At 39.8% G+C, this 24,289-nt stretch overlaps 2 protein-coding genes across 4 annotated transcripts in view; one reads left to right on the top strand and one right to left on the bottom strand.

The window, feature by feature from the left end:
* kif26ba (kinesin family member 26Ba) overlaps positions 1-13,603 on the bottom strand; it is a 98,089-nt gene extending 84,486 nt beyond the window's left edge. For both annotated transcript variants that reach the window (XM_040012098.1, XM_040012099.1), the window contains exons 1-2: positions 12,856-13,603; positions 11,225-11,617 (exon numbers count right to left, since the gene is read on the bottom strand). In XM_040012098.1, the coding sequence (XP_039868032.1) occupies positions 11,225-11,617; positions 12,856-12,915 (453 nt within the window). In that variant the 5' untranslated portion in view covers positions 12,916-13,603. The remainder of the gene's footprint in view (positions 1-11,224; positions 11,618-12,855) is intronic.
* Positions 13,604-15,507: 1,904 nt separating this feature from the next.
* si:dkey-127k13.1 (PWWP domain-containing DNA repair factor 3A) lies at positions 15,508-23,738 on the top strand. 2 transcript variants are annotated; one of them, XM_040011791.1, is made up of 14 exons: positions 15,508-15,640; positions 16,441-16,620; positions 16,760-17,073; positions 17,208-17,436; positions 17,609-17,752; positions 17,838-17,908; positions 18,169-18,245; positions 20,046-20,106; positions 20,200-20,275; positions 20,398-20,448; positions 20,576-20,811; positions 22,840-23,061; positions 23,166-23,254; positions 23,334-23,738. In XM_040011791.1, exons 2-14 carry the CDS (start codon positions 16,614-16,616, stop codon positions 23,410-23,412), a joined length of 1,656 nt encoding a protein of 551 aa, XP_039867725.1. In that variant the 5' UTR covers positions 15,508-15,640; positions 16,441-16,613; the 3' UTR covers positions 23,413-23,738. The 2 variants fall into 2 exon arrangements, with proteins under 2 accessions (XP_039867725.1, XP_039867723.1); XM_040011789.1 differs by having other exon boundaries at positions 15,512-15,770.
* Positions 23,739-24,289: the final 551 nt, after the last annotated feature.

Genomic DNA, 24,289 nt, shown 5'->3' with positions numbered 1-24,289 from the left:
GAATCGAAAAGTTTTCAACTTAGATATAAACAGTGTCAGAACAGGTACAGCATGTTTTGGGTTTTTTTACACAGACAAACAGACTGATAGAGACAGATGGATACATGCATACATGATAGATGCTATACTTTGCAATATATGCCATTTTTCCACAGATCCATGGTTGCAGTTTGTAAACAACACACAGGTAGAATGTCACATTTTCTTTCAACACTCACACAAATGCCCAATATATAGAATCAGGACAAGACAGACAGAAAGATGGCTGCTTAACTACTCGGTGACAGAGAGGCAGTTGCCATGGTAGCTGTGGGCCCCATGGCAGCAGGTGCTGTTGCCACTTTCACTACCATCCAGCAATGCACACTTGTCCTCAATAACCCGCTCACACATGCCAGTTTGTGTTCATTTGTGTGTGTTTTCATATGAATCTCAGTGTACTTTGGTGTGTGCACGTTAGTATTAGTTTGCATCCGTCCAGTTGTGTGCCAGGGTGTGTTTGGGTATGTGCACTCATGCATATGATTTGCCTGTTGTTGCAATTTTGCCAGTGTGCGGAAATGGTGAGTATGTTTGTTCTGAGAGGAATACTGAGGTACTAGAAATGTAAAATTTGGTTCTATTTCTGCTGATTTTTACATTTAAACATATGTTTTCTCATTTTGGCCTTTATTAGAAAATAGATTGTTTTAAATCACAGTGAACAAAAAGATGGAATAAGGGGAAACCCAAATAAAAACACCCAAACTTCAGGAAGCATAACTGAATCTTAATTTGGAATTTTTTTTTTTTAAACCATTGCTAGTACAAAGTAATGCAAATGCTTTACAAAACAGAGGGAAACAGCCTTGCCAAGTAAAAAAAAAAAAGAAATTCCCTAGGGAAAAACTTCCCAAACTTGCTTTTTAAATTAGCCCGTGGCTGCAGTTCAAGAGTCAAAGTGGCATCTGCTGTACTAACACTCTGCACATCCATCTGCTGGATTTTAAAATGTGCATATTTTCCTACTAGTTTCCTATTTAATTCACATTGGCAAACTCAGATTCATCGTGTACCCTCTTTTGGAGCAGGCAGACCTTTATGCAGCTTCTCTGGCTGCAGGGGATGGAGTCACCACGCAGACACAGTTTGCTGAATGTAGCAGCCTACTGGCAGGGGTAGTTAGTCTAATTAAGTGTGTCCACTCTGGGTCAGTGACAATAATGACAATAATAGCAATATTAGCAAGAGCAGTCTTCAAGAGCAAGAGTGGTTTCTTCCTCTCCTTCCTTTCCTAAATTTAAATATTTGTTTCTCTCATCTTCATTTCTCTAGAGCCTCGTTTTGCAGAAAAAAAAACAAAGCACATCTGTGAGTGTGTGTATGCCAGTGTTTCGGCCACTTTGAACTTAAAAGGACTGTTTTGGGGTTAAGACTCTGATTCAGCGTTAAGGTTACATGTAGGTTTAGGTTGGGGTTAGGGCAAGAGCTGAGGTTTGACCTTTAGTTGTAGCTAAGCTAAGGTTGGGGGATGTTTTCTGTTAAGTGTAGGTGACATCTGGAAAAAAAGAGAGAGCTTGTATGTTAGTGTGTCTGTGCTGCTGGTATCTCATCTCTGCAAGGCAACATTTGTAGGCATAATGAGATGGGGGGGGGGGGTTCAGAGTACAAGCAAAAGGAGGCATAAGAGAAGGAAACAGCAAGTACAGACAATGGTTGCTGGGTGCTGCGTTGGACCACTTTGTCTCCATACCCTTTATCCCTGCTGGATCTTAATCAGCACATTTATGCTGGTTCCAGCTTTTCCCATAGCAGAGGGGTCTATTTCAAAAGGGCTGGCAAGTTGTCCTAATGAGATACACATGGTCAGAAATCCTTTTCAAGCCTCCAAGTGTACTCCACCATTATTCACACTCATTTGAATTTAACACACACATGAAATACCAACTTTCTAATACCAACTTTTTTAATTAATAGATTTATTTTCCTAGAAGAGACCTTGCCAATACATTTACTGACACCTGCTCATCACTCATTTTTGTTATTTTACATATTTGCATGCATTCAATCTGTTAGCTGAAAGGAGTTCTACAGTCTCCTGACTTACTGGCTTGTCTGCTGACTCAGCCTCTAGGGCCAATGGTCAATATTTTACAGCTTCCTGCTTAAGAAACACACTTTTGTTTTATGACTTCCTGTTTTTCTGCCCATCCTTGTTTATTCATGCAGATAAATGCAATGTACCTGAACACAATCAAAGCCTACTCACGTGATTGATGAACCAAACTTGGATTACAAATGGAAACCAGAAAACGTCCATCATCCAAAGCTGTTATCAGTTTATAGTGATTATTTATGACCCAGCTCTTGAAAAGATTTAGTTGTATTTATGTTACCTCAAGGCACTTTAAACTGTTAGGCAAAGGGTTAGGGTTGGTTTTTCCACACGCTTCTTGCGACCCTGTTGACTATTTTGAATGAAAGGCTTGATTGTTCGATGATCACGCTTCAGAAGCTTTGCAATTTTGAGACTGCTGCATCCCTCTGCAAGATATCTCACTATTTTTGACTTTTCTGAGCCTGTCAAGTCCTTCTTTTGACCCATTTTGCCAAAGGAAAGGACGTTGCCTAATAATTATGCACACATGATATAGGGTGTTGAGTTCATTAGACCACACCCCTTCTCATTACAGAGATGCACATCACCTAATATGCTTAATTGGTAGTAGGCTTTCGAGCCTATACAGCTTGGAGTAAGACAACATGCATGAAGAGGATGATGTGGACAAAATACTCATTTGCCTAATAATTCCGCACTCCCTGTATAAACAAAATGTATGATAGAAATAAATATCAACCAAATTTTAATCAACCAAAATACTTAAATATTAAAATACATGTCATGTCAGGACAAGTGCTTTCTTAGAAACACAGGAGTGAAGTTACTGAATTGGCATAGAGAGTCTGTCTGTATGTGTATGTCTGCAATGTGCGGGTGGGAGAGTATGGTGGCAAATTGACACAAACCCAGTGAGAACCTCTACAATTCAGCCTGCATCAGCATCTCTCCCTCTCTTCACACACATATCCCTCCATCCACATCATCTTGCTGTTATTGATAAAGTCCCCTCTTTATATGGTAATGTCTTTCACACCTGAAAGGCATCAGGAGGGCATGATCGCTCTCTCTCACACACAAAACTACATGTATAAATATATATATATATATATATATATATATATATATATATGCCAAAAACACACACTAAGACGCGCTATTATTCATGTGAACTCATATAATTTCACCCTCTCTCCCAACACTTTCTCTCCCATCAATCTCTCTCAAACACACACACACACACACACAAACAACTACGAGGAACCCATTAACACTGATGGAGATATGTATGCCGCTCACATCTGTCACATGTCGCTGCCGTGGCAACACCAGCTGCCGTGGTTACCGGAGGCCTGCTTCTGTAGTGTTATGGGATTTGGTTATTATAGGATAGCTAGCTACCTGTGTGCAGAAAAATATCCCTTTGAGGACAGATTGCTGAGCAATGATACTCCACCATTTGATCTGATAAGTGGACTAATTACAGACTAATCACTGGTTGTAGGTGACAATTACTTGGTGACTGGGATTAGTTAAGCTGATTAGATCCACAAGTGTATCGACATCACTTGTGTTCATGGATTGGAAAGGCGGCAATGGCAGACAAAACAATAAGCTTCAAATCTCCAGGTCACCTGATGGTCAAATAAACCTCTCATCATCTACACGTTTTACACTCCTACTGATACAGCATTAGCGTTTCCATCCTTTGTGTCAGATGTGTTCAGATTGCTGAACCTCTGCCCAAAACTGCATCTACAAATTAAGGAACAACTTCAGAATAGTGTTCCTCAACATAAAATGAAGGTTCTAACATACATAATATAATCAACGGATTTGGAGAATCTGAAGAAATCTCTGTGTACTAAAGAAAAGGCTGAAAATAAGTTTTTAATGCTTGTGATCTTTGACCCTTAGGCGGGACTGCATTAAGCATGGGACACTTCCACAAACCACTACCCATAAACACAGTTTACTGTGCCATCCACAAATGCACTTTAAAGCTCTATGATGCAAAGAATCATAGACCTTTCAAATACTGAGGTCAGTGAATGCGTATGTGGTGCTTTGCTGTTAGCTTCTAGTATGCTAACCTATACAGTGGGGCAAAAAAGTATTTAGTCAGCCACCGATTGTGCAAGTTCCCCCACCTAAAATGATGACAGAGGTCAGTAATTTGCACCAGAGGTACACTTCAACTGTGAGAGACAGAATGTGAAAAAAAAATCCATGAATCCACATGGTAGGATTTGTAAAGAATTTATTCGTAAATCAGGGTGGAAAATAAGTATTTGGTCAATAACAAAAATACAACTCATACTTTGTAACATAACCTTTGTTGGCAATAACAGAGGTCAAACGTTTACTATAGGTCTTTACCAGGTTTGCACACACAGTAGCTGGTATTTTGGCCCATTCCTCCATGCAGATCTTCTCGAGAGCAGTGATGTTTTGGGGCTGTCGCCGAGCAACACGGACTTTCAACTCCCGCCACAGATTTTCTATGGGGTTGAGGTCTGGAGACTGGCTAGGCCACTCCAGGACTTTCAAATGCTTCTTACGGAGCCACTCCTTTGTTGCCCGGGCGGTGTGTTTTGGATCATTGTCATGTTGGAAGACCCAGCCTCGTTTCATCTTCAAAGTTCTCACTGATGGAAGGAGGTTTTGGCTCAAAATCTCACGATACATGGCCCCATTCATTCTGTCCTTAACACGGATCAGTCGTCCTGTCCCCTTGGCAGAAAAACAGCCCCATAGCATGATGTTTCCACCCCCATGCTTCACAGTAGGTATGGTGTTCTTGGGATGCAACTCAGTATTCGTCTTCCTCCAAACACGACGAGTTGAGTTTATACCAAAAAGTTCTACTTTGGTTTCATCTGACCACATGACATTCTCCCAATCCTCTGCTGTATCATCCATGTGCTCTCTGGCAAACTTCAGACGGGCCTGGACATGCACTGGCTTCAGCAGCGGAACACGTCTGGCACTGCGGGATTTGATTCCCTGCCGTTGTAGTGTGTTACTGATGGTGACCTTTGTTACTTTGGTCCCAGCTCTCTGCAGGTCATTCACCAGGTCCCCCCGTGTGGTTCTGGGATCTTTGCTCACCGTTCTCATGATCATTTTGACCCCACGGGATGAGATCTTGCGTGGAGCCCCAGATCGAGGGAGATTATCAGTGGTCTTGTATGTCTTCCATTTTCTGATGATTGCTCCCACAGTTGATTTTTTCACACCAAGCTGCTTGCCTATTGTAGATTCACTCTTCCCAGTCTGGTGCAGGTCTACAATACTTTTCCTGGTGTCCTTCGAAAGCTCTTTGGTCTTGGCCATGGCGGAGTTTGGAGTCTGACCGTTTGAGGCTGTGGACAGGTGTCTTTTATACAGATGATGAGTTCAAACAGGTGCCATTCATACAGGTAACGAGTGGGGGACAGAAAAGCTTCTTACAGAAGACGTTACAGGTCTGTGAGAGCCAGAGATTTTCCTTGTTTGAGGTGACCAAATACTTATTTTCCACCCTAATTTACGAATAAATTCTTTACAAATCCTACCATGTGGATTCATGGATTTTTTTTTCACATTCTGTCTCTCACAGTTGAAGTGTACCTCTGGTGCAAATTACTGACCTCTGTCATCATTTTAAGTGGGGGAACTTGCACAATCGGTGGCTGACTAAATACTTTTTTGCCCCACTGTATGTGATCAAGACGCAGAAACACCACCATCTTCATTGGTGCTAAAATTAAAACGGGCTGATCTCATCTGGATTTTTGTCATTCCTCAATTCAAATCCTTCAGTTCACACAGTTTGGGAGTGGAGTAGTGCCTATGGAACTGGAAGCTTTCACATCTGGAAAAAGCGCAAAACTGATTTTAGAGAAAACTGATTCTAAAAAGAGAGGGGATCACAAAATTTGCAGACAACTGCATTCTGTCCCAACTTTTGTGGAATTGGGGCTGTATTTTCTGTATTTACTTTTACAATGGTGGCTGCTTATATAAAACAGGAGCAGACTTTCAAATATTGAGGTCAGCAAATGCGTATGCGACGTTTTGCTGTTAGCCTCAAACATTATAAGTTAGCTATTGTTAACACGGTGTGAAAGAAATCCATTATTTTTATTCATATGATACAGTGTGTTGAGTCAGGACTGAACCAATGTATGTTCCAAATACTATACCATACAAAATAATGTATAGGATGTATTGGTGCATTTTAAACACCTTTTCAAGCACCATAAAGCTGCTCCTAAAGTGGTCTTTATATCCCCTTACATGACAACCTCACACCTTTTCTGATTTATTTTCTTGTTAATTTTTCAAAGCTTTGACATCTAAATTATATGTAAATGATGATGATGATGGATACATGAATTCTAGGTACCTTCAAATGTGCACAACACGTGCTAGGTTATCAGGTTTTCAAATTTTTTGAAAATAAAGTGCAGTTAGCAGAGAACTGGGATATTTTTAGATAATAACTCCGGGCTTGCACTTTCTGGCTGAGTTATGGTAACTTGGGCGTGAACAAGCGAATAGGCTAAGTAAAAAAATAACCACTGCATGTCAGGATCATAGAAAGCTTTACTTTTTCAATCTGACTGCACGCTAACTGCAATGATCCCCGCCTTGGTAGCTGCTGACAGATGTTTAATCTACAACCACATCTAGGCAGACACATCAATGAATCTGTTAATACAAACATTTTAAGTGCATAAGGCATTTATATCCAGAAGAAACTCCAACGGTTAAGTGCACTGTACTTGACATAACATGTTCTAATTGACAAAAAAAAAGTACAGATAAAAGCAATCTTAATAAATCTCATACTGACATCAAGAGGTCCTTGGGGAGGGCATATATATTCACAAACATATCCTTCTTTGGCTCTATTCTTATGTCTCGTGGGAAACTGTATACGTTTCACTGTATAAACATGGATGGTTTTAACTTTCCACTGATCTAAAACAGTCACTTTGCTAGTGACTTAAACATACACACACATAGTGACCCACTTTCCTGAGCTAAACTGGACAAGCAAAAACAGATCACCCTCCATCCATTTATGATTTGGGCGTGTATATAAAGGATGAATACACAAACACAAGTCAGACATGCAGATATACACACCACTGCAATAAGGACAGAGGCCTTAAGTGAGTGCAGCTGTGTAGCCAGATGTGTTTTAGAGTCCTAGTTACAAGCGTGCATGTATTACACTGCACTGTTTTACTACACATTGCTTGTACTGCCCCCTGCCTTTCTTTCTAATTTCTCGAACTGACCTGAAATGAATTTAGATTTAAATGAGGATGTTTAAGTCAAATGACGAAGACAATCAGACAATAAAACGATTTTCCTACTTTTCAAATACTCGTTTATCTTAGTTTCACTTCCCTCTCCTCATCTGCAAACCATATCATGTCTCCTTTGCGCCAAGAGCAATAAGGCTGCTCTTGAATTATTTAATGCATTAATGAGGCATTTTCAATAAGATGAAGGGGGGGGGGGAAACCTCAAACAAAGCAGCTTGTTTACATTAACTGATAGCTGCATACACAGTCTATAAGTGGATGAGCATCCAAATCGTGGTTTGTCTTCAGCAATATATTATCTTGACATTTAAGCACAATGACAAATCATTTTATGGATGCTTGTTTTTATGCGTGTTTGTGAGCAGACTTGCACACACCTACACATTGAACTGCAGACATCCAGACAGCAAAATATTCAAAAGGTAAGCATGGCGAAGGTCATCATTAGCATAGTATTAATGACCCTGTGTGTGAATGTCTGAGCACTTGTATTACTCACACACTACTCACAAATGTGTTTACACAGTCACACTGTGAGGACTTTTTTATGTTTTATGGGGATGAAGAGTGAAAAAAAAATCATTAAATTTCAAAGTGAGCAATTTGATTTGAAGGCTACAATAAGGGTAAGTCTATGGAAATTGAATGCAATGTATGCAATGGCTAAAGAAATGGTAATACGACTCTTTGTGTGTGTGGGTCAAGCATAACTTGCATAACGTTGTGTAGTCAGATCCATGACACAGACAAAGGCATGTGAACGTGTGTGTGTGTGTGTGTGTGTGTTAGCTGTTTAATCAGATGGTTGATGTGTGTTTGTGTTTTAGCTGTGCGGTGGGTCACATATGTCACAGTGTCCTGTGGGACTAACACGGGGTCTCATGCTGATAGTGCATCAGGAACCCATACACCCACACAAAATACACAAGCCAAATTGCTGCACTGGCATATTTGGAGAAGGAGAAGGATTATTAGGTCAAACTACTTCACCAAGGACTTTAGTTCAGCGTTTCATGATGCAGAACACCTGCGTAGTTTAAACCATTCTTGTAAAACGTGTCTGGGTTTATAAAAAAGAAGAAAACCAGTCAGGAAATTCTAGATGGCTAAAATACCTGAACCATTAAATTTTTCAGTAACAGCCCAGAGGGTTTTTTTTCCATCAATGAAACTAACCTCTGCTCTTGCAGTGGAGTTTCTGCGCAGACAAGAGCAGAAAACACGTGTAATATAGGTAAGACACTTGAATTAGCAACTTCCAATTAAAGTTTCTTTATAACGTGCATAACTTCATCTCATGAGTGAAAACAAGCTGAAAGGAAGAGAGCAGGTTACATTTGTAATTTGATATTTTTCCTGCTGGGTATTCAGCAAGACAGTGCAAATTCTTTCTTTTTTTTGGGTTTAATTAAAAATTATCTTAATACTTTAGCTATCCAGCACTATGGTCAACCTGCTGTCTTTAAATGTGTTTATAATAAACTGATTTGACTTACATGTTGTTTTAAGTTTCTCAGGATTTAACCACTTCTCTACTTACATGAAACGTATTCATTTTACTGATAATAGGTGTTATTAAAAATTTATTATATTGATTTAATACACTTCATTAGCTGTGGGTATTGTACTGTTGAATCAACACTTTTCAAGAAGTAGTGTCAGGTGTCTGTTTGAACTCGAGGATCGAACACTCTAATACTATAAAAAGAACCAACCCCAAGGAAAAAAGAGTCAAAATAACTAATTTATGCAAGAACCGCTGGAGCGACTGAGTCACTTCACACATGAGAAACTTCTTAAAAATAAAAATGCAAACAACAGATTTAAAAGTACAGAGACACGTGTTTTCTCTTCTTAGTGTGAAACTACTATCACAGTCTTCAAGGTGTTGCATCCACAGTGTAAAATAATGAAATACAACACATTTTTTCCAATGTCAAATTCCACTCCTGTTCATACTTTGAAGGTTAAATCAGTGAAGCAAATTGGGACAAGTCAATAAAATCTATTTTTTATTAACAGACCCTTGAGCTACATGAGATATTTTGAAATTCAATGACCCCAAGATTTCTGCACTAGATTCATTGATACTATTGAGCTCATTTTCACGTCTTCATCAATCCATTTTAATTGCTTATCCAATTCAGGGTCACAGGCAGGCTGGAGACAATTCAGCTGACATTGGGCAAGAGGTGTAGTACACCCAGGACAGGTCACCAGTCTCTCACAGGGAGACAGACCACCATTCACACTCAAATTCACCTCTACTGCCAATTTAGATTCACCAAATAACCTAACATGCATGTCTTTGGACTGTGGGAGGAACTAGACCACCGAGAGGAAATCCACACAGGCAAACTCCACTTAGAAAGTCCCCATCCAAGTAATAAGGTGAACACCCACAATCTTATTGCTAACTATTGCCCACACACTATATGCCATCCTCATTTCCATATCCTCTTCCAGTAAGGTCATACTATTTTATGTCTATATTGAGACAGCTTTTAAACGAAGACATACACAGTACCTAAACTAGCTATAATGCTGATTGTTGTGCATGCGTTTTTTCTACGCTGCAATAAAGTTAGCCACAATGGGAACTTTAATCAGCCTGAAATGAACCCAGCCTCACAAATGACGCTTTAATTAGTGGTCTGGCAACTGAGACTCCCAACTAACCCCTGCTTTTCCTAACAATTTCCAACTGTCATGCTCTCGAACTAATAAAAATACAGCATTTCCACACCACTTGTTGTCTTACAGTCTTTACAGCAAATTCCACTATGCCACTCTAAGTCTACATCTGACTCAACAGCTTTGCCTTATCAGCCCCGTGGCATATAATTTAAGCCTATTTGTTACCAATTAACTCAATGTCTGATATGAGGCCCATTGTTTTATAACTAAAATTCAGTCAGCTGTAGCAGAAGGACATCAGACCCAAAGGCAAAGAGCAGTCAAAAGTTAAATTTGTCTAGTGAAAAGTAATGTCACATTAATTCATAATCAAGTTTTAAAAACAAACAATAATAAGAAAACCTATTCAGTGTAGAAAAGGTAAGAAATGTGAGCTGCATATCTGTATATATGATGCATTTGTATGCCCAGGTGAATGTACACTCTGGGACTCCTGGAAATATCCTGGCTATTGAGAAATGCTGCACTAATGAAAATAAAACTGATTATATAGACTACCCACAGAAACAAATGATACACCTGTCAAAGAAAATGAGAAAAGGCAGGAGTCCAAGTGGATTAATACTAGTCTTTGAGGTTAGTGTCTTACAGTAATCCATCACATTAATTCCCTCAAAAGAAGAAAAGCAATATAGACTAAAGCGAGCTCATTGATTTTGGTAATATGTTCAATCAGGCAAAATGGGAAACTCCAAGATAGAAATCAAAATAATCTCGCCTATGTTTTTCATTTTGTTTTGGCAGTGACAGTATTGGATAAACAGCTTCACATACAATTATGATCCCAAATCCCAAAGGCTCTTTGGTTTCTGCTCCTTTTTCTTTGCAGCTGGTCAAATGGGGGTTGGACAAATTACAGCATCCTTATGATTTATGGCAACAATAATGCTGACGACACACCAACACAGTAAGCAAGAGCATGATTACGAGTCCCCTCTTTCATGAGCAACAAAGTTAATAAGTGCCAGTGACCAAATGCCACAGTTAATGAAGGAGCAAGTTATTTTTGGACGCTATGAAACTGAGCATAACCACTTGTGTGTGACTTCCTACACACTTTTTCAGATACGCTATAAGACAGAAGGACAAACAAAACTAAGAAATTTACCTTGCTGGAATAAGGTCCAGGGATGAGCAGTTTTAGTGCCTGTCGTTTCAGTTCTGTCAGCCTTGCATTGCAGTTCTCACACCATATCCCTCTTTCACTTCCAGGGGAACTTCCACTGCCTGAGGCCGGCGATCCTGTCCCAAAACCTGGTGAGCCACCTAGCGAACCGGGTGATCCTGTCCCAATGCCTGGGGAGATGGTCCCAGGTGACCCAGAGAAGGATCCTGGTGAGGAGATTCCTGAGCCTGGGGATGGTGTTCCCGTGGAGCTGGGCATGGAGCCAGCACCCTCCGGGGCGGGGCGTGTGCCGGAGCGGGTGGTCTCATCATAGGCCTTTCGGTACCATGTGTCCGGGAAGAAGGAGGAAGATTTGGTCGGCGATGTGTCAGGGACCTAAGAAAAAATTTTCAGAAGAGAAAAAAATTAATGATGGTGTATTTCCAAGATGCAATTTTTTACAGTCACTGCAGGAAAGTCAAAATATGTATATAATATAATCATTGTGTTTATGTGCATTACACCGACAGCACATGGCCAGTATATCAATCTGCACCTGCCTTTGTGTACTAATATAGAGATATGTTTCTGAAATAAAGTTAAAGCAAGTAAACATTTCTTTAATTAAAAATTCAACAACTAATTGTTCTGCTTTAACAAAAAAAATGAATACCCAAATCACAGATTCAGCATCCATTGTTATTCCACAATCAACACTAAAAATGTTGATTTCTCTAAAAAAAAAAAAAAGGCTAAGCAGACACAGAGTGTCCTGTGAATAACCCACACAGGAAATGTGTGATCAGGGATCAAGATTAGACGGAGTCTTACCTAACATTAGGACATTAAATTAGACAGACATTCAGTTAAAAACCTACAAACAGAGAATGACATTAAACATTTCCTGCAATGGAACGACAAGTCATCCTACTGAGTGCTTCCATAAACCACTAAATAGGATTAAGCCAGGATAGACCTGTTATTTTGTTCTACTCAACCACATGGGAACATCAAACAAGCAGCAAAGAGTGGAGAATTTGATCTTTTGCGGCTGGGTAAATCCAGTCAGAGAACAGACCCATTGATGTGGTGGAGGCTGTAAAGGTTGGGCACTCCTGTGATCTTTCTCTCGAGGGCTATAATAAGGCAGCAAAGAGTTGAGGCTGATAAATGGGAACGCTCAATCATCTCCAAATGAAGAGGTGGTTATATTGTGCCAAACGGTGTGTTATAAATTATTGTTAACTAGTCTTTGTAGATGACAGGCAGTGACACAGGTGTGACTATAATAGTCTTCACTGATTTAGCACTTTGGTGCTCAGCAAGTGCTACTTCTGGGGATCATTCAGTGAAAATGCATGCCAGCGTTGTGACACCATAACACCATAAGCACTGATATTTGAAGTGTGATCTTCACAAAGCAATCAGCAGCAGGAACACAAATCTTACAAGAACCTTCAAGTTTCATGTTTATGTCACCCTGAAAACGAAGCAAACGGCAGTCTCCTATAAAAATGGGTGGAGTGTGAGATGAAGTGCATGCAGCAGTGAACGGATGATAAGTTTTAATGTTTACCAGGCTGATTGGGAACAGAGGTGTGTCCACCCCTCGGTTCCTGGAATGAATAACCTACCCCATATTTTCTGCTCCGGCTGCTCACAGACCTCTCCTTAGTCCCCGACAGTGAAGTCATGTTGGAGGTGAGAGGAATGGGGAGGAGGAGAGGAGAGGAGAAAGAACCTCTGCTACAGCTTCACATCCAAAAATAAATAAATTAAAAAATAAAAAATAAAGACCACCGGATCAATTTCAATTAACCACACGCCCCAGCAGTTTGCTCTTCTCGGGCTGGTGGTAACCTCACGCCACTTCCAGATGCATGTTGAACCCAGTTACATCCCCATGCTGCGTCTAAGAGACACACAATAAAAAATCACAGATGGTTTCGGTCTCTTCTTAACAAACCGCACGGTTTGTTGCGTCTAAAGCCCTCGAATTACTCCTAAAAGCAGACAAGAATCACACAGGTCGGTGAAAAAGACCGCTCCCCTTCAGCAGAGTCTATGAGCTGAATGAAGCTCTCTGTTCAACAGCGCTCTAGAGTGGCACCGCACTCAGCCCAGCCTCTCTCCATCAGCTCTGCGTCTCAGGCTGGCCAGGTAAAGCAAACACCCCCACCCCCCTCAGGGGGTAGCTGAAATTCCGACGCACGGCGCAGGTCTCCTTCTTTAACGTCTCATTAGACCGTGTGAGATTCGGCTGGTTCAGACCACTGCTACAGAAGTCATCTCCTCGTTGTTTGTACTTTGAGTGTTACTATCTGCGCCCTCCTCTTGACTTCCTGCGGCTCCGCCGAAGCCAGCAGTTGACTGAAGAGAGAGGAGCAAGAACGCACATCTGGATGAAGGCGGGGCCAATTTACCCCTCATCTGCCTCAGGCCAATGCACGTCCAAAGGTGCCAGTTGAGTGACAGGTGGATTTCTGCCTGATTTAAGTGGAAAGTGGTGGAGTTTAGGAACATAACTTTAAGGTGTTTAAAAAAAATTGTAAACTTTCAAGTCATTTTGACCAAAGCTATAAAAACTTTGTATTTATGCGAGATTCATTTTTGGACAGTATGGACTGAGAAAAAATATACTTACATATAAATAACAATTAAACCGATTTTCTATGAGGAAAATCCAACGAATGGAGGCATTTCAAAGACTTTACTTATTTATTTGTATTTTATTTTTTTTAGTTTGGTGTCTTGGAAGTACTTGGATTTTAATTCCTGATTACAGCCCTGAAAACCTCTCAATCAAGCAGGCAATGGTATCAGATAGAATAAAATGGATGAAGAAAATCATCAAATTACAACGAGACCAAAAAAATGTTAAATAACTGTGTACTCAGTGTCAAAGACATCTCAGCCCTGTTGCTGTAAGCTTAACCACCGGCCTTTGACCTCTGTCAGTCAAACAGAAACAAAAACAAATAAAAAAGTGTCAACTGTGACTTTTCAGCAGGTAAAGCTGTAGGGTGGTGAGCCCCTAATTGAAGAAAATATCTGTAGAAAGCAAAGCTAAGACTGTAGCATTAAGATCCAAGCAGGAGCAGCAGCAATACTTCTACGTGATGGAAAGTTTTAGGAACCCATGTGAACACAGGATGAGTGGTCACATAGTGCCCTCTGTTGTTCCCAGGAGGGCATTGCGGTTGAAACCAGACACCAACAGGTAAGTGAAAGTAGACTGTTGAACAGACCTGTTTCCCATCCTTTCCCACTCTTTTCCCTTTTTAATGACTGCGTAATCAGAGAAGATTTTGCTTTTTTTCTTTCTTGCTTAGTCTTTCACACTTTTCTACCAGAAGAGATTTTGCTGCACTAAAGGTGAGTGTCGATTTTAGAGAAAGAAGTGGTATTGTGAGTGCTCTGCAGTTGGGTAGTGTCGCTTTGGCTTACACTTTTAACACAGAAATTTCAAAAACAAACAAACAAACAAAAAACCTACATGCATGCTGTTTTTAATTTTGCAAATGGTTAGCACTATCGTCTAACAGGACAAAAGTCCTGGGCTCAAATCCGGGGTTGTGTAGCCTTGCTTTGTATAGTCTGCATGTTCTCCCTGCCCATAATTGTGAAAGTGGACTTGTGTGGTTGTCTCTAGGTTTTCTCTGCGAGAATTTGGACAAGCAGGTTGTACTCTGCTACCCCTATGATAAATTAGATAAGCTTCAACGCTGAATTAGAGCACAGCAGTAAATAATAAATAAATAAATAAAATAAAACGAAATAAATACAAATAAAAAAGATTACACGAATAGCAAAACAAGCTTTTTTTTATGTGTTTCTGTAAAACTCTGTGGATCTGGAAGCAAGTTACAGTAAAAAAAAAACAAAAAACAAAGTCACATGACTGTCTTTTTTACTATGTGTATATATATATATATATATATATATATATATATATATATATATATATATATATATATATATATATTGTATTTGGTAGCTTTTTGTGAGATTGAAAGACAATATCGCTTTAGAGTTAATACAGCAAAAAATGGGGGCAGTTTCAAAAAATTCAAAATTAAACCGGGTATGTTTGGGTGGCATTTTTTTCAAATTATATTTTTATTTGAATTATTTAATTCTTGCCTCCTACCCATGCATAAGCCTATTAAAATCTCTTCTAAACAGTATATAGCTGCAAGTTGTGCACACATCCTGTGCTCAACCACAACACTAAATCCGTGAACAGCCAAGCTTGTCCTTCTCGGTTTTTCAGACATAAAAATCACGTCCTCCGGTCCAGGTGGTGGCGGCAAATCTTTTAGTGTGGTATACAGTCCACGAGAAATAACAAATATTTGTTAACAGGAATTGTCTGCACGACGCATTGCTTTCACTATTGACTGCAGGTTTTGTTTCGAGGTTAGGAACTCCTTTTTTTCGTGCAACTTTTGGTAACGGTGATTGTTTACATGCAACAACTATGTCAAAGGTCTTAACTGGAGCTAAAAGCTAGCGAGTGGCACAAAATACCGAGTTTAGGGTTCCTAAGGTAAGTGGCTAGTTGTAGCTCTTGTCATTACTTCGCTTGACTCGGGCAGAGGTGGTCAGTCAGTCGCTATTTTTTTATGGGTCTACGTCGTAGTTAGGCGACAGTTAAGTTATTGCATTGCTTGTTTTAGTTGATCCGTACGTCAACGTTATTGCATTATATAAAGGGCGGAATAGTGACATGGCTTCAGTGTGACAAGTGGCGCATAACTACAATACGGAACTGTGTAAACCCCCGTGAACAAGTTTGTGATTTGTTAGAAACTAGATTTTTATGCCTGTTTACTAGCAAGCAAGTCTTGTTAGCAAGCGAGCCCTCTTATCTGGTTGACCTGCAGCACATCTTGGGCGTTGCGCTGTTACTGCACCGTTAAACTTTGTTTTTCAAATGTTTGTTGTGCCGTTTGCACATGTATGGTTTTCTTAAAACCCAAATTCATAAATGGTAGAGTTTCCCGTTAAAAAGGTACTTAGACGCCCAGTTCCAGGACACTGTTGTCTCCGTGACAACAGCTTTTCCGCATATTTGTGAATTCACTACGCATGTCAAGAATAACCTGCGAATATCGTGTTTAGTGCCAAACTCATCCAAGGCGAAAGTACGGCCTACTAAGCATGCCGATTGAGCAACATCGCCTTACTTTACCTTTTTTTTTTTTTTTTTAAATCAGGCATAAAGCTACTGGGGCTACCGGTTTATCCACCCTGGCGCCTACTACGGACCTTCAAGTCCCCCAAATAAAGGAAATAAGCCCCGATTAATGTCAGATCGCTGGTATTCCGGTGTCCCAATGAACTCCAGGGAAAGCTTTCCACAAGGAGGAATACACCAAATATTACAGCAATGAAAGGTAATCAAAACTTTAATGAGAACTCTGAGTTACATTTTAGAAAGTCGTTGAGACAGCCAGATGTTTTTATATGAACACACAAATTTACTCAAAATGACAGTAGAAAAATGACCACGTGATTTTATTTATTTTTTTCCAGGTGCACCTGGAAAAACAAGAAAAAAGGAACCTAAAAAGAAGTCGCCAGAGAAAGACCCCTCAGATGCGGTTTCGTCTCCCAGCACAGATGATTCAAGTGCTGTGCCAGGCGGCGGCGACTGCAGCGACTGCGGCCTTGTCTTTTCAATAGAGGCTAGTACTCCAAAAAATGAAAGGGAGAAAATGAGGCTTGCACAAGAAGCCTGCTTGACCTCCACACCAGTCTACAGCACCACCTATGATGTCCCGTCAACCATTTCAGGCTCCCCTCCTGAAGGGGAGCTACAATACACTGAGTTCATCACTCAGATAAAGGTATGGTGTAAAAGTGAAATTTATATATTTTTATAATCCCATATAGCTTCAGTGAATTCAGTTTCCTTTTGTTATGTTCTGTTTTATGTCCTAATTTCCTTCGGGATTAATAAAGTATTCTGATTCTGATTTAGACAACAGCGGTAGATTCGCAGTCAAAACCTCAACGTAAGCGTAAGAGACCGGTTAAACAAAGACAGACAAAGACGCAAACGCAGACTGATGGTAAAACCGATGATCCTCCAGTCAAGTGCCGGCGTGGTAGGAAGCCAAAAAGAGAGACTGGGAATTTAAATAAAGAGAAATCATCTTCCCGCTGCAGGCCAAGATTTGAACTCCAGAAGGCTGAAGCAGAAAGTCAAGGTAGTGTATTGTTCAGTACTGATGTCCCCAAGCACAGCCAGTTCGGTGAAGCCACATTTTTTTACATTTGTTTTTTTATTTTGCACAGTCTGTCTTGCATGTCATGTGTTTTTAATTGGCATGGAGAGCTGCAGGTGTGCTCTAATTCTGTCTCTTCTTAACTCCACAATAGATGACTCCATGATGTCTTCGGATCTTTCAATAGAACTGAGTCATCATGAAGAACAGCTGTCTACTTTGTCCTACCAGAAGGATGACATAAGTGATGAGGAGGACGAGGAAGAGCTCCCAAGTTTCCTGATGCGGACAGACGAAAGTAAGCGAGACCACAAGGATAACTGGAGTCTGTGACGGTACAGGACACTTTGAGTTGATTTGTTTATTTTTGTTTTGACTTTCAGAGCCCCCATCCATTACCGAAGGAGCATTTGTGTGGCACAAATATAGAAACTATCCATATTGGCCTGCATTGGTGAGTACATAATGGTGACATGTGATAAAATCACAATTTAGCAGATTCTGGTTAATGTTTTCCTTTTCTTTTATTGAATCAATGTCTTAAATGCTTTTTTTGATAAGTGCTGTCAGTCAGCCTACTATTGTATATCTTGAATTTACTAGATGATGAATCCAAAAAAGTGTTCACTGTTAAAATGACAATAATTGCCCATGAAAAATCATTGACTCACCTTTTTTTATTTATTTTTTTATTTGTTGTTTTGTTTGCTGTAGGTAAAAAGTGTGAACAGAAAGCACAAAAAAGCCAGTATCATCTTCATTGATGACTCAATCATTGAGAAAAAGAAAGGGTAGGATGTTTTCTCTTTTTGCTTTGTTGTTTCTTGCTTGTGTCTTTAGGTGATACATACACTCACCAGCCACTTTACAAAGTACACCTTGGTTGGACATGTAGGTCCACAATGTGGAGCTCCCTTTACACCATACTCCAAAGGTCATTTGAGAACCGTGAACCCACTGTCATGTTCAAGAAAGTACTTTGAGATTATTTGAGCTTTGCGACATGGTGCTTTATCTTTCTGGAAGGGATAAAGGGATATACATGTGATGGACATGGTCAGTAACAATGCTCAAGTAGGCTGGGGCATTTAAACAATGCTAAAGTGGTACTAAGGGTCCTAAAATGTGGCATGAAAATATCAATCCTCACTATTGCATCACCACTAGCAGCCTGAGCCATTGAGACAAGGCAGGATAGATCCATGCTTTCATGTCGTTTATGCCAAATTCTGATTCTACTATCTGAATAATGGTCAACAGACCAGGCACCATTTTTCCCATCTTCTATTTCTCCAGTTTGAAATGGACAATTTTTGGTGAGCCGTTGTGATTTGTAGCCTAGGTTTCCTGTTCTTAGCTGATAGTAGTGGCACCCACTGCTGCCTAGTAAATCCTAGCAATCATTGTGTGGGAAAGTCCAGTTTATAAAATATTCATGGCAGTCCAACTGGCAGCAACATCCATTTAAAGACGTTTAAATCCCCATTCCCATGAACAGAAAACAGAAGTGATGGTTTTTGGTGGCGCTTCTGAGGCCACTATTATAGATCTTGGTTCACTGGCACAGTATGTTAAACCAGTCATCACTAATCTGGGAGTTAAAATAGAGGCAAATCTTAAACTTGAAAGCCAGGTCAGAGCTGTTGTAAGATCTAGCTTTTTTCATTTGAGGGAATTAGCCAAAATAAAGCCTATCTTATCGAAACAGTATTTTGAGACAGTAATCCATGCCTTTGTTACTTCTAGGCTGGATTATTGTAACGCACTTTATTTTGGGGTTAGTGATGCGTCCATTAGGCGCCTGCAGGTTGTGCAAAATGCTGCAGCACGTCTTTTAACTGGAACAAAAAAGTTTGAGCACATTACCCCAATTTTAATTTCACTCCACTGGCTACCTGTACATTTTAGGATTGTTTTTAAAATTCTCTTATTTGCTTTTAAATCTCTTAATGGCCTGGTCCCCCCCTACCTCTCGGAGCTACTACAACCATATACACCTCACCGTTCCCTTAGGTCCGCCAATCAGCAGCTCCTTAAGGTACCAAAAACTAAGTATAAATCTAAAGGTGATCGTGCTTTTGCTGTAGTTGCTCCAAAGTTGTGGAATGATCTACCCTTGCATGTTAGGCAGGCCTCTTCTCTCTCTGAATTTAAGTCTTCTTAAAACATATTTATTCGCTGAAGCCTTTGGCATTGATTAGAGGGGTTGACTCAATTTGTTTTGACATGTTTCATTTTAGTTTTTTAGTTATTTATTTTATCTTATCTCATTTTAATTTTCTTTACTTATGCTTTTAGCATGTACAGCACTTTGTGAACTCTGGTTTTATGTTAAAGTGCTTTATAAATAAAGGTGGTATGGTATGGTATGGTATTCTAATGCTCAGTCTGAATTTCAGCAGGTTGTCTTGGTCATGTCTAAATGCCTAAATGCATCGGGTTATTGCCATGTGATTAGCTAATTAGATATTTGCATTAAGAATTTGAACTGTATCCAATGAAGTGGCTGATTAGTGTATGCACATTACTTAGTGTTGTTACATTTATGTTATTTAAATAAACGTTTCAGTTGGGTGTTTGTGTTTCTAAAGGTTTGCTGTGGCTCTAAAATGCTTGAAACCTTTTGACTGTGAAGAAGCTAATGAACTCATGGTAAGAACTGCTCACAGAGTATGTTCTGATTTCTGAAAATGTTCACTTGACACAACGGTAAACTGTTTTTGCTTTTTTGTTTGTTTTAAACAGTGTAAAGCCAAAGAAAGCTATGATGCTGCAATATCATGGTCCCTGGATCTCATAACCGACTACAGATTTCGGATTGGTGAGTTGCTTATGTAATGCCTCAGCAAGCAGAAACACTGTTGTGTGTGATATGTTGTTTAAACAATATTAGGATGATATCACTGAATTAGCTGCAGTACTAATCATGTTTTATCTTTGTAGCATGTGGCTCATTTTCTGGCTCCTTCATACAGTACTTTGATCACGATATGAGTAAGTTTCATCCTTGACCTGGAATCACAAATTTCAATGAGGCTAGCACAGAATTAAAAAGTTGAATACACCTACAGATTCGCTAGGCCCCGATGTTGCTCTTGACTGCTGGTCTTAATTGGTTTAGGTTATCCTGTGAGGAGGAGGTATCCAAAGGCAGCTTCAGAGAGACTAACTATCATCAGTGATTCAACAGTGGAGGAGCCATGTGATGTTAAGGAGGACAGCTTTAGTGAACAGCAGAAGGACATAAGGTGTTCAAAGAGGTTGCTGCCAGATCGGACCCATGCTGCCCACAACCGCGCAAATGAGAAGCTCGTACATTTCATTGTCAAGCAACACATGGTCGACGCACACCTCCTGGTATGAATGACTCTGTTGCTTTTCTGCTGGTGTAATTCTTGTTCCATATCATTTAATCCAATATAGGTATACCAAGAAACTGTTCAGTGTGCATAGCAGTGACTTGGCTGATAGAGTTTTAGGGGGTGATTGTTTGTGTTCCTCAAAAAGCTACAGTTCTGGTGTCACTTCACTAAAATTATGTAAATGTTGCAGCAGTGCTGAGTAATGAGTGCTGCTGTGATCTTTTAGGACAGCCCAAACTGAAACGGAAGCAGAAAGCAGAGTTTTTTACCAGCTCAAAATAATTTAATATTCTGAGTAATTTGGACTATTTGTTTTCCTTTATGCCACCAAAGTTTTATGAGATGAAAACTCATATTTGGTTTCTGTGGCTCAACTTAGGCTTGAAACTTTCCTGCTCAAATTATGTAACTTTTCAGCTTTTGAGTTATTGACTGCAACAGTGCCGGATCTAGTGCACCGCTAACCTGACCCCACTGTGGGCTGCCCATTGTGGGCTGTGTGGGTACGCCAGTACTGGGGGTAGTGGATTTGCCCATTTAAAAAGCCCATAAAGGGGCCCCCAAAAGGTAAAACTGCTGCCAGCCCTGTGTGGGAACACCCAACTGTGAGACCCACGTGAGAAATGTGTGGGTTTGCCCCAACCCACACAGCTTCACAGTTCACCCACTGCACAAGCATGTTTGTAGGCCACGGTTTTCATCTGTTTTTACAATACAGAATCACAATACATATAAAGACTGGGTGAGGTTGAAACACCAATCAACAACAAGGGCTTTGAAGTGCTGCAAGAGAAGAGCCCTGTTCTGCCCTACTAATGAAGTTACAATAGATCCAAACAAAAGCCTTTCAACTGTAATTCTTCGTGGAAACCAAATATGCCTTGACTTTGACTTCCTCTTTTAGCTGGCGTTACCATCTTGGAAGTTTAGAAAAAACACATGATGACCAGCTGACTTAAAACATGTAGCCACTGGTGACCTTTCATCTGAATTCCTTTTGTTGCTTTTATGTGCAGAGATCCTTTTTTGTGTCTGTTTGGTTTTTGTTTTAATAAATCTTGATTAGTTTTCACACCATATACCAGCCCAAATGTGGATTTCAACAACTAAATCATAAACAACAGATTTGTTTTTTTGTTTTGTTTTTTATTTTAAACTTATTTCCAGTGTGTGGAAACAAATGCACGTCTCATTTGGCCATAGCATCACATTTGGCACAGTTACATAGGTCTGGAAATTAAAGATGGTCAAAGACTAGACATTTAAATTCAACTTGCCATCATTTATGTTCTTCTTAGTTCCTTGTTATAGTAATGGAAAGAAGGATCGGGATAGATTTTTTTATTAACACCTTTTTTTTTTTTAAATTTCATTTATATAGTACAATACTAAGGTTATCATCAACAAATGCATATTATTTTTCTGTTATAAAGGTTCATGTTTTACCTTGATTGATGACATACCACTCATGATTATATGCTATTTTTTGCTGATGCTGATAACTGCTTATAGCTGAAATGCCCTAGTTTGCTGTTAGGTAAATGCAAAGAGGTACTTATAAGTGAGTACCAATATTTTGTTTGTCCTAACTATTTATCAAGACCAGGTGTCCTATGCTTTTATATGTTTCTGAATTGCGCGCTCTGTTAGTATGACACCAGAGCAAAGTCAAAAGCAGTCTCTGTTAAGACGTGGAGATTTATTTGAATAAAGTACGGGTGGTAGAGGCCACAACGAATGTAAGCTGACCTCGATTTTAGTATACTTACAAATTTAAGTTCACCCCAGTAACGTCCAATACTTTCAGGAGCTCAACCAGTTATGCAAAGAGTGTGCCAGAGCATGCAAAAATTAAACAAACATATGGATGAATATTGAAAGTATTTGCATATGAATGCTATAATTTTTTTTTCCAGTTCTTTTTAAAATCTGACATCTGAGCTGCGCCACACTAAGATGTGATGGCATAAGAAACCATAATTGATTGAATAAATCTCTTCCCATTGTATCACACTTCCTACAGGCTGTGATCCATGGACAGGAGAAGTCCAGGTGGCTTCGCTCCTTCTTAAGTGACAATCGTAGACGAGTGGTGAACATATACCTTGAAGATGACCATCAGCTTGACCAAGTCTACTGCTACCTAAATGAGCTCTATACAGCAGCTTTGGCCAACGCCCCCTGCGTAGCTGATGTGAAATCCATGGATCGTGTCCCTTTTGTCCTGGATGTGCTTCTTCCTGAGGTGAGCTAAAGCCTGCATGAGTGCTCACAGGTTTTGTTTGCAATGTTTCCTGATATGCAGTTCAGTTTCTGTAGTCCAGGTGTTATGAGTTTGTTTCTGTGCAGGCCATTATTTATGCCATTGCTGGAGTGGACAACATTTCAGTAAAAACAGCAGAAGAAAAATACCTCAGAGGGCGGCGTATAAGTAACAGGTAAGACTTTCATATGTTAAATTTTTAAAAAGAATGACTTCATTGATAAATACTAATTTTGTTGTTGTTGTTGTTTCAGAGAAAGGCAGCAGTTTGATTTAAAGATTGAGCAGCAAATGAGGAAGAAATCACATCCAAACACTTCCATTATTCTCTGACTGCCGGTCTGAGTGTCAAGATTTGTGACATTTTGAGTGTTTTAAGTTTTGTTTATAAGTAATGCAGCCATAACCGGTGTGCCTTGCAATCAATCACTGCACTGTTTTTTTTGTATACTTGTAAAAAGTGAATATCAAGCATATAATAAAACCTAAATTAAGGCCATGAAATGTAATCATGAAAGGCAGTTTTATCACCTAACTTTATTCCGTAAGTGGAAATGTACACATGGCCAAATCGCTTCTCAAGCAGCTCAAGTATTAATGATCTGTCTGCATGTGCTTTTGTCAGAGTTTTACATAAAATAAAAAGTGTTATAAAACTTTTTGTTGAACTGTGAAGGTTCTCATACACACTAAAGGGACAGTCACACAGAGACCATCGAAAGGCAAAAAAACCTTCTGCAATGGTGAAGAAAGTGGTAATAAACATTCCCCCACATCAAGGTGAGCAAATGAAGCAACCACCAATGAGAGAGAAGGATACCCCTGATTCACATATGATGGGGTGGAAAATGAATCGGAGGCAATCGGATCCTGGAGCGTTTATAATTTCCATGCCAGTAATTGACAGTTGCTCTATGGACACGTCTCAATAAAAGGCCAAAATGCCAACAGACTTCGTCACACCAGCAATAATAAACAGTACAGTACATACAGTTTGTGTGTTTGCTGATGTTGAGCTGATAGAAACTTTGCATTTGAAATTAAGTGACACTTAAAAATATTACTCCCTTTATGCCCCTTGCTCCTAGATGCCGAAGGGCCGCAACAGCTACTTATTGGTACATGCAGTCATTAAATATCGATAAATTAAGACACCGGACCACTTTGCCTCGTTCATCTCTTTTTATCTGGTGAATAATACACGAACAGG

Source organism: Simochromis diagramma, unplaced genomic scaffold (assembly GCF_900408965.1).
Source record: "Simochromis diagramma unplaced genomic scaffold, fSimDia1.1 OVJJ01000603.1, whole genome shotgun sequence".
NCBI lineage: Eukaryota > Metazoa > Chordata > Actinopteri > Cichliformes > Cichlidae > Simochromis > Simochromis diagramma.
The sequence above is the reverse complement of the archived record's forward strand: the minus strand, read 5'-3'. Positions and strand labels throughout refer to the sequence as shown.

Bases quoted from the DNA above. Each gene is read 5' to 3' on its own strand.
- si:dkey-127k13.1 (XM_040011791.1), top strand. The intron at 17,753-17,837 runs GTAAGCGAGACC...TTTGACTTTCAG, and splicing joins CCTGATGCGGACAGACGAAA to AGCCCCCATCCATTACCGAA. The intron at 20,812-22,839 runs GTATGAATGACT...CACTTCCTACAG, and splicing joins TGGTCGACGCACACCTCCTG to GCTGTGATCCATGGACAGGA.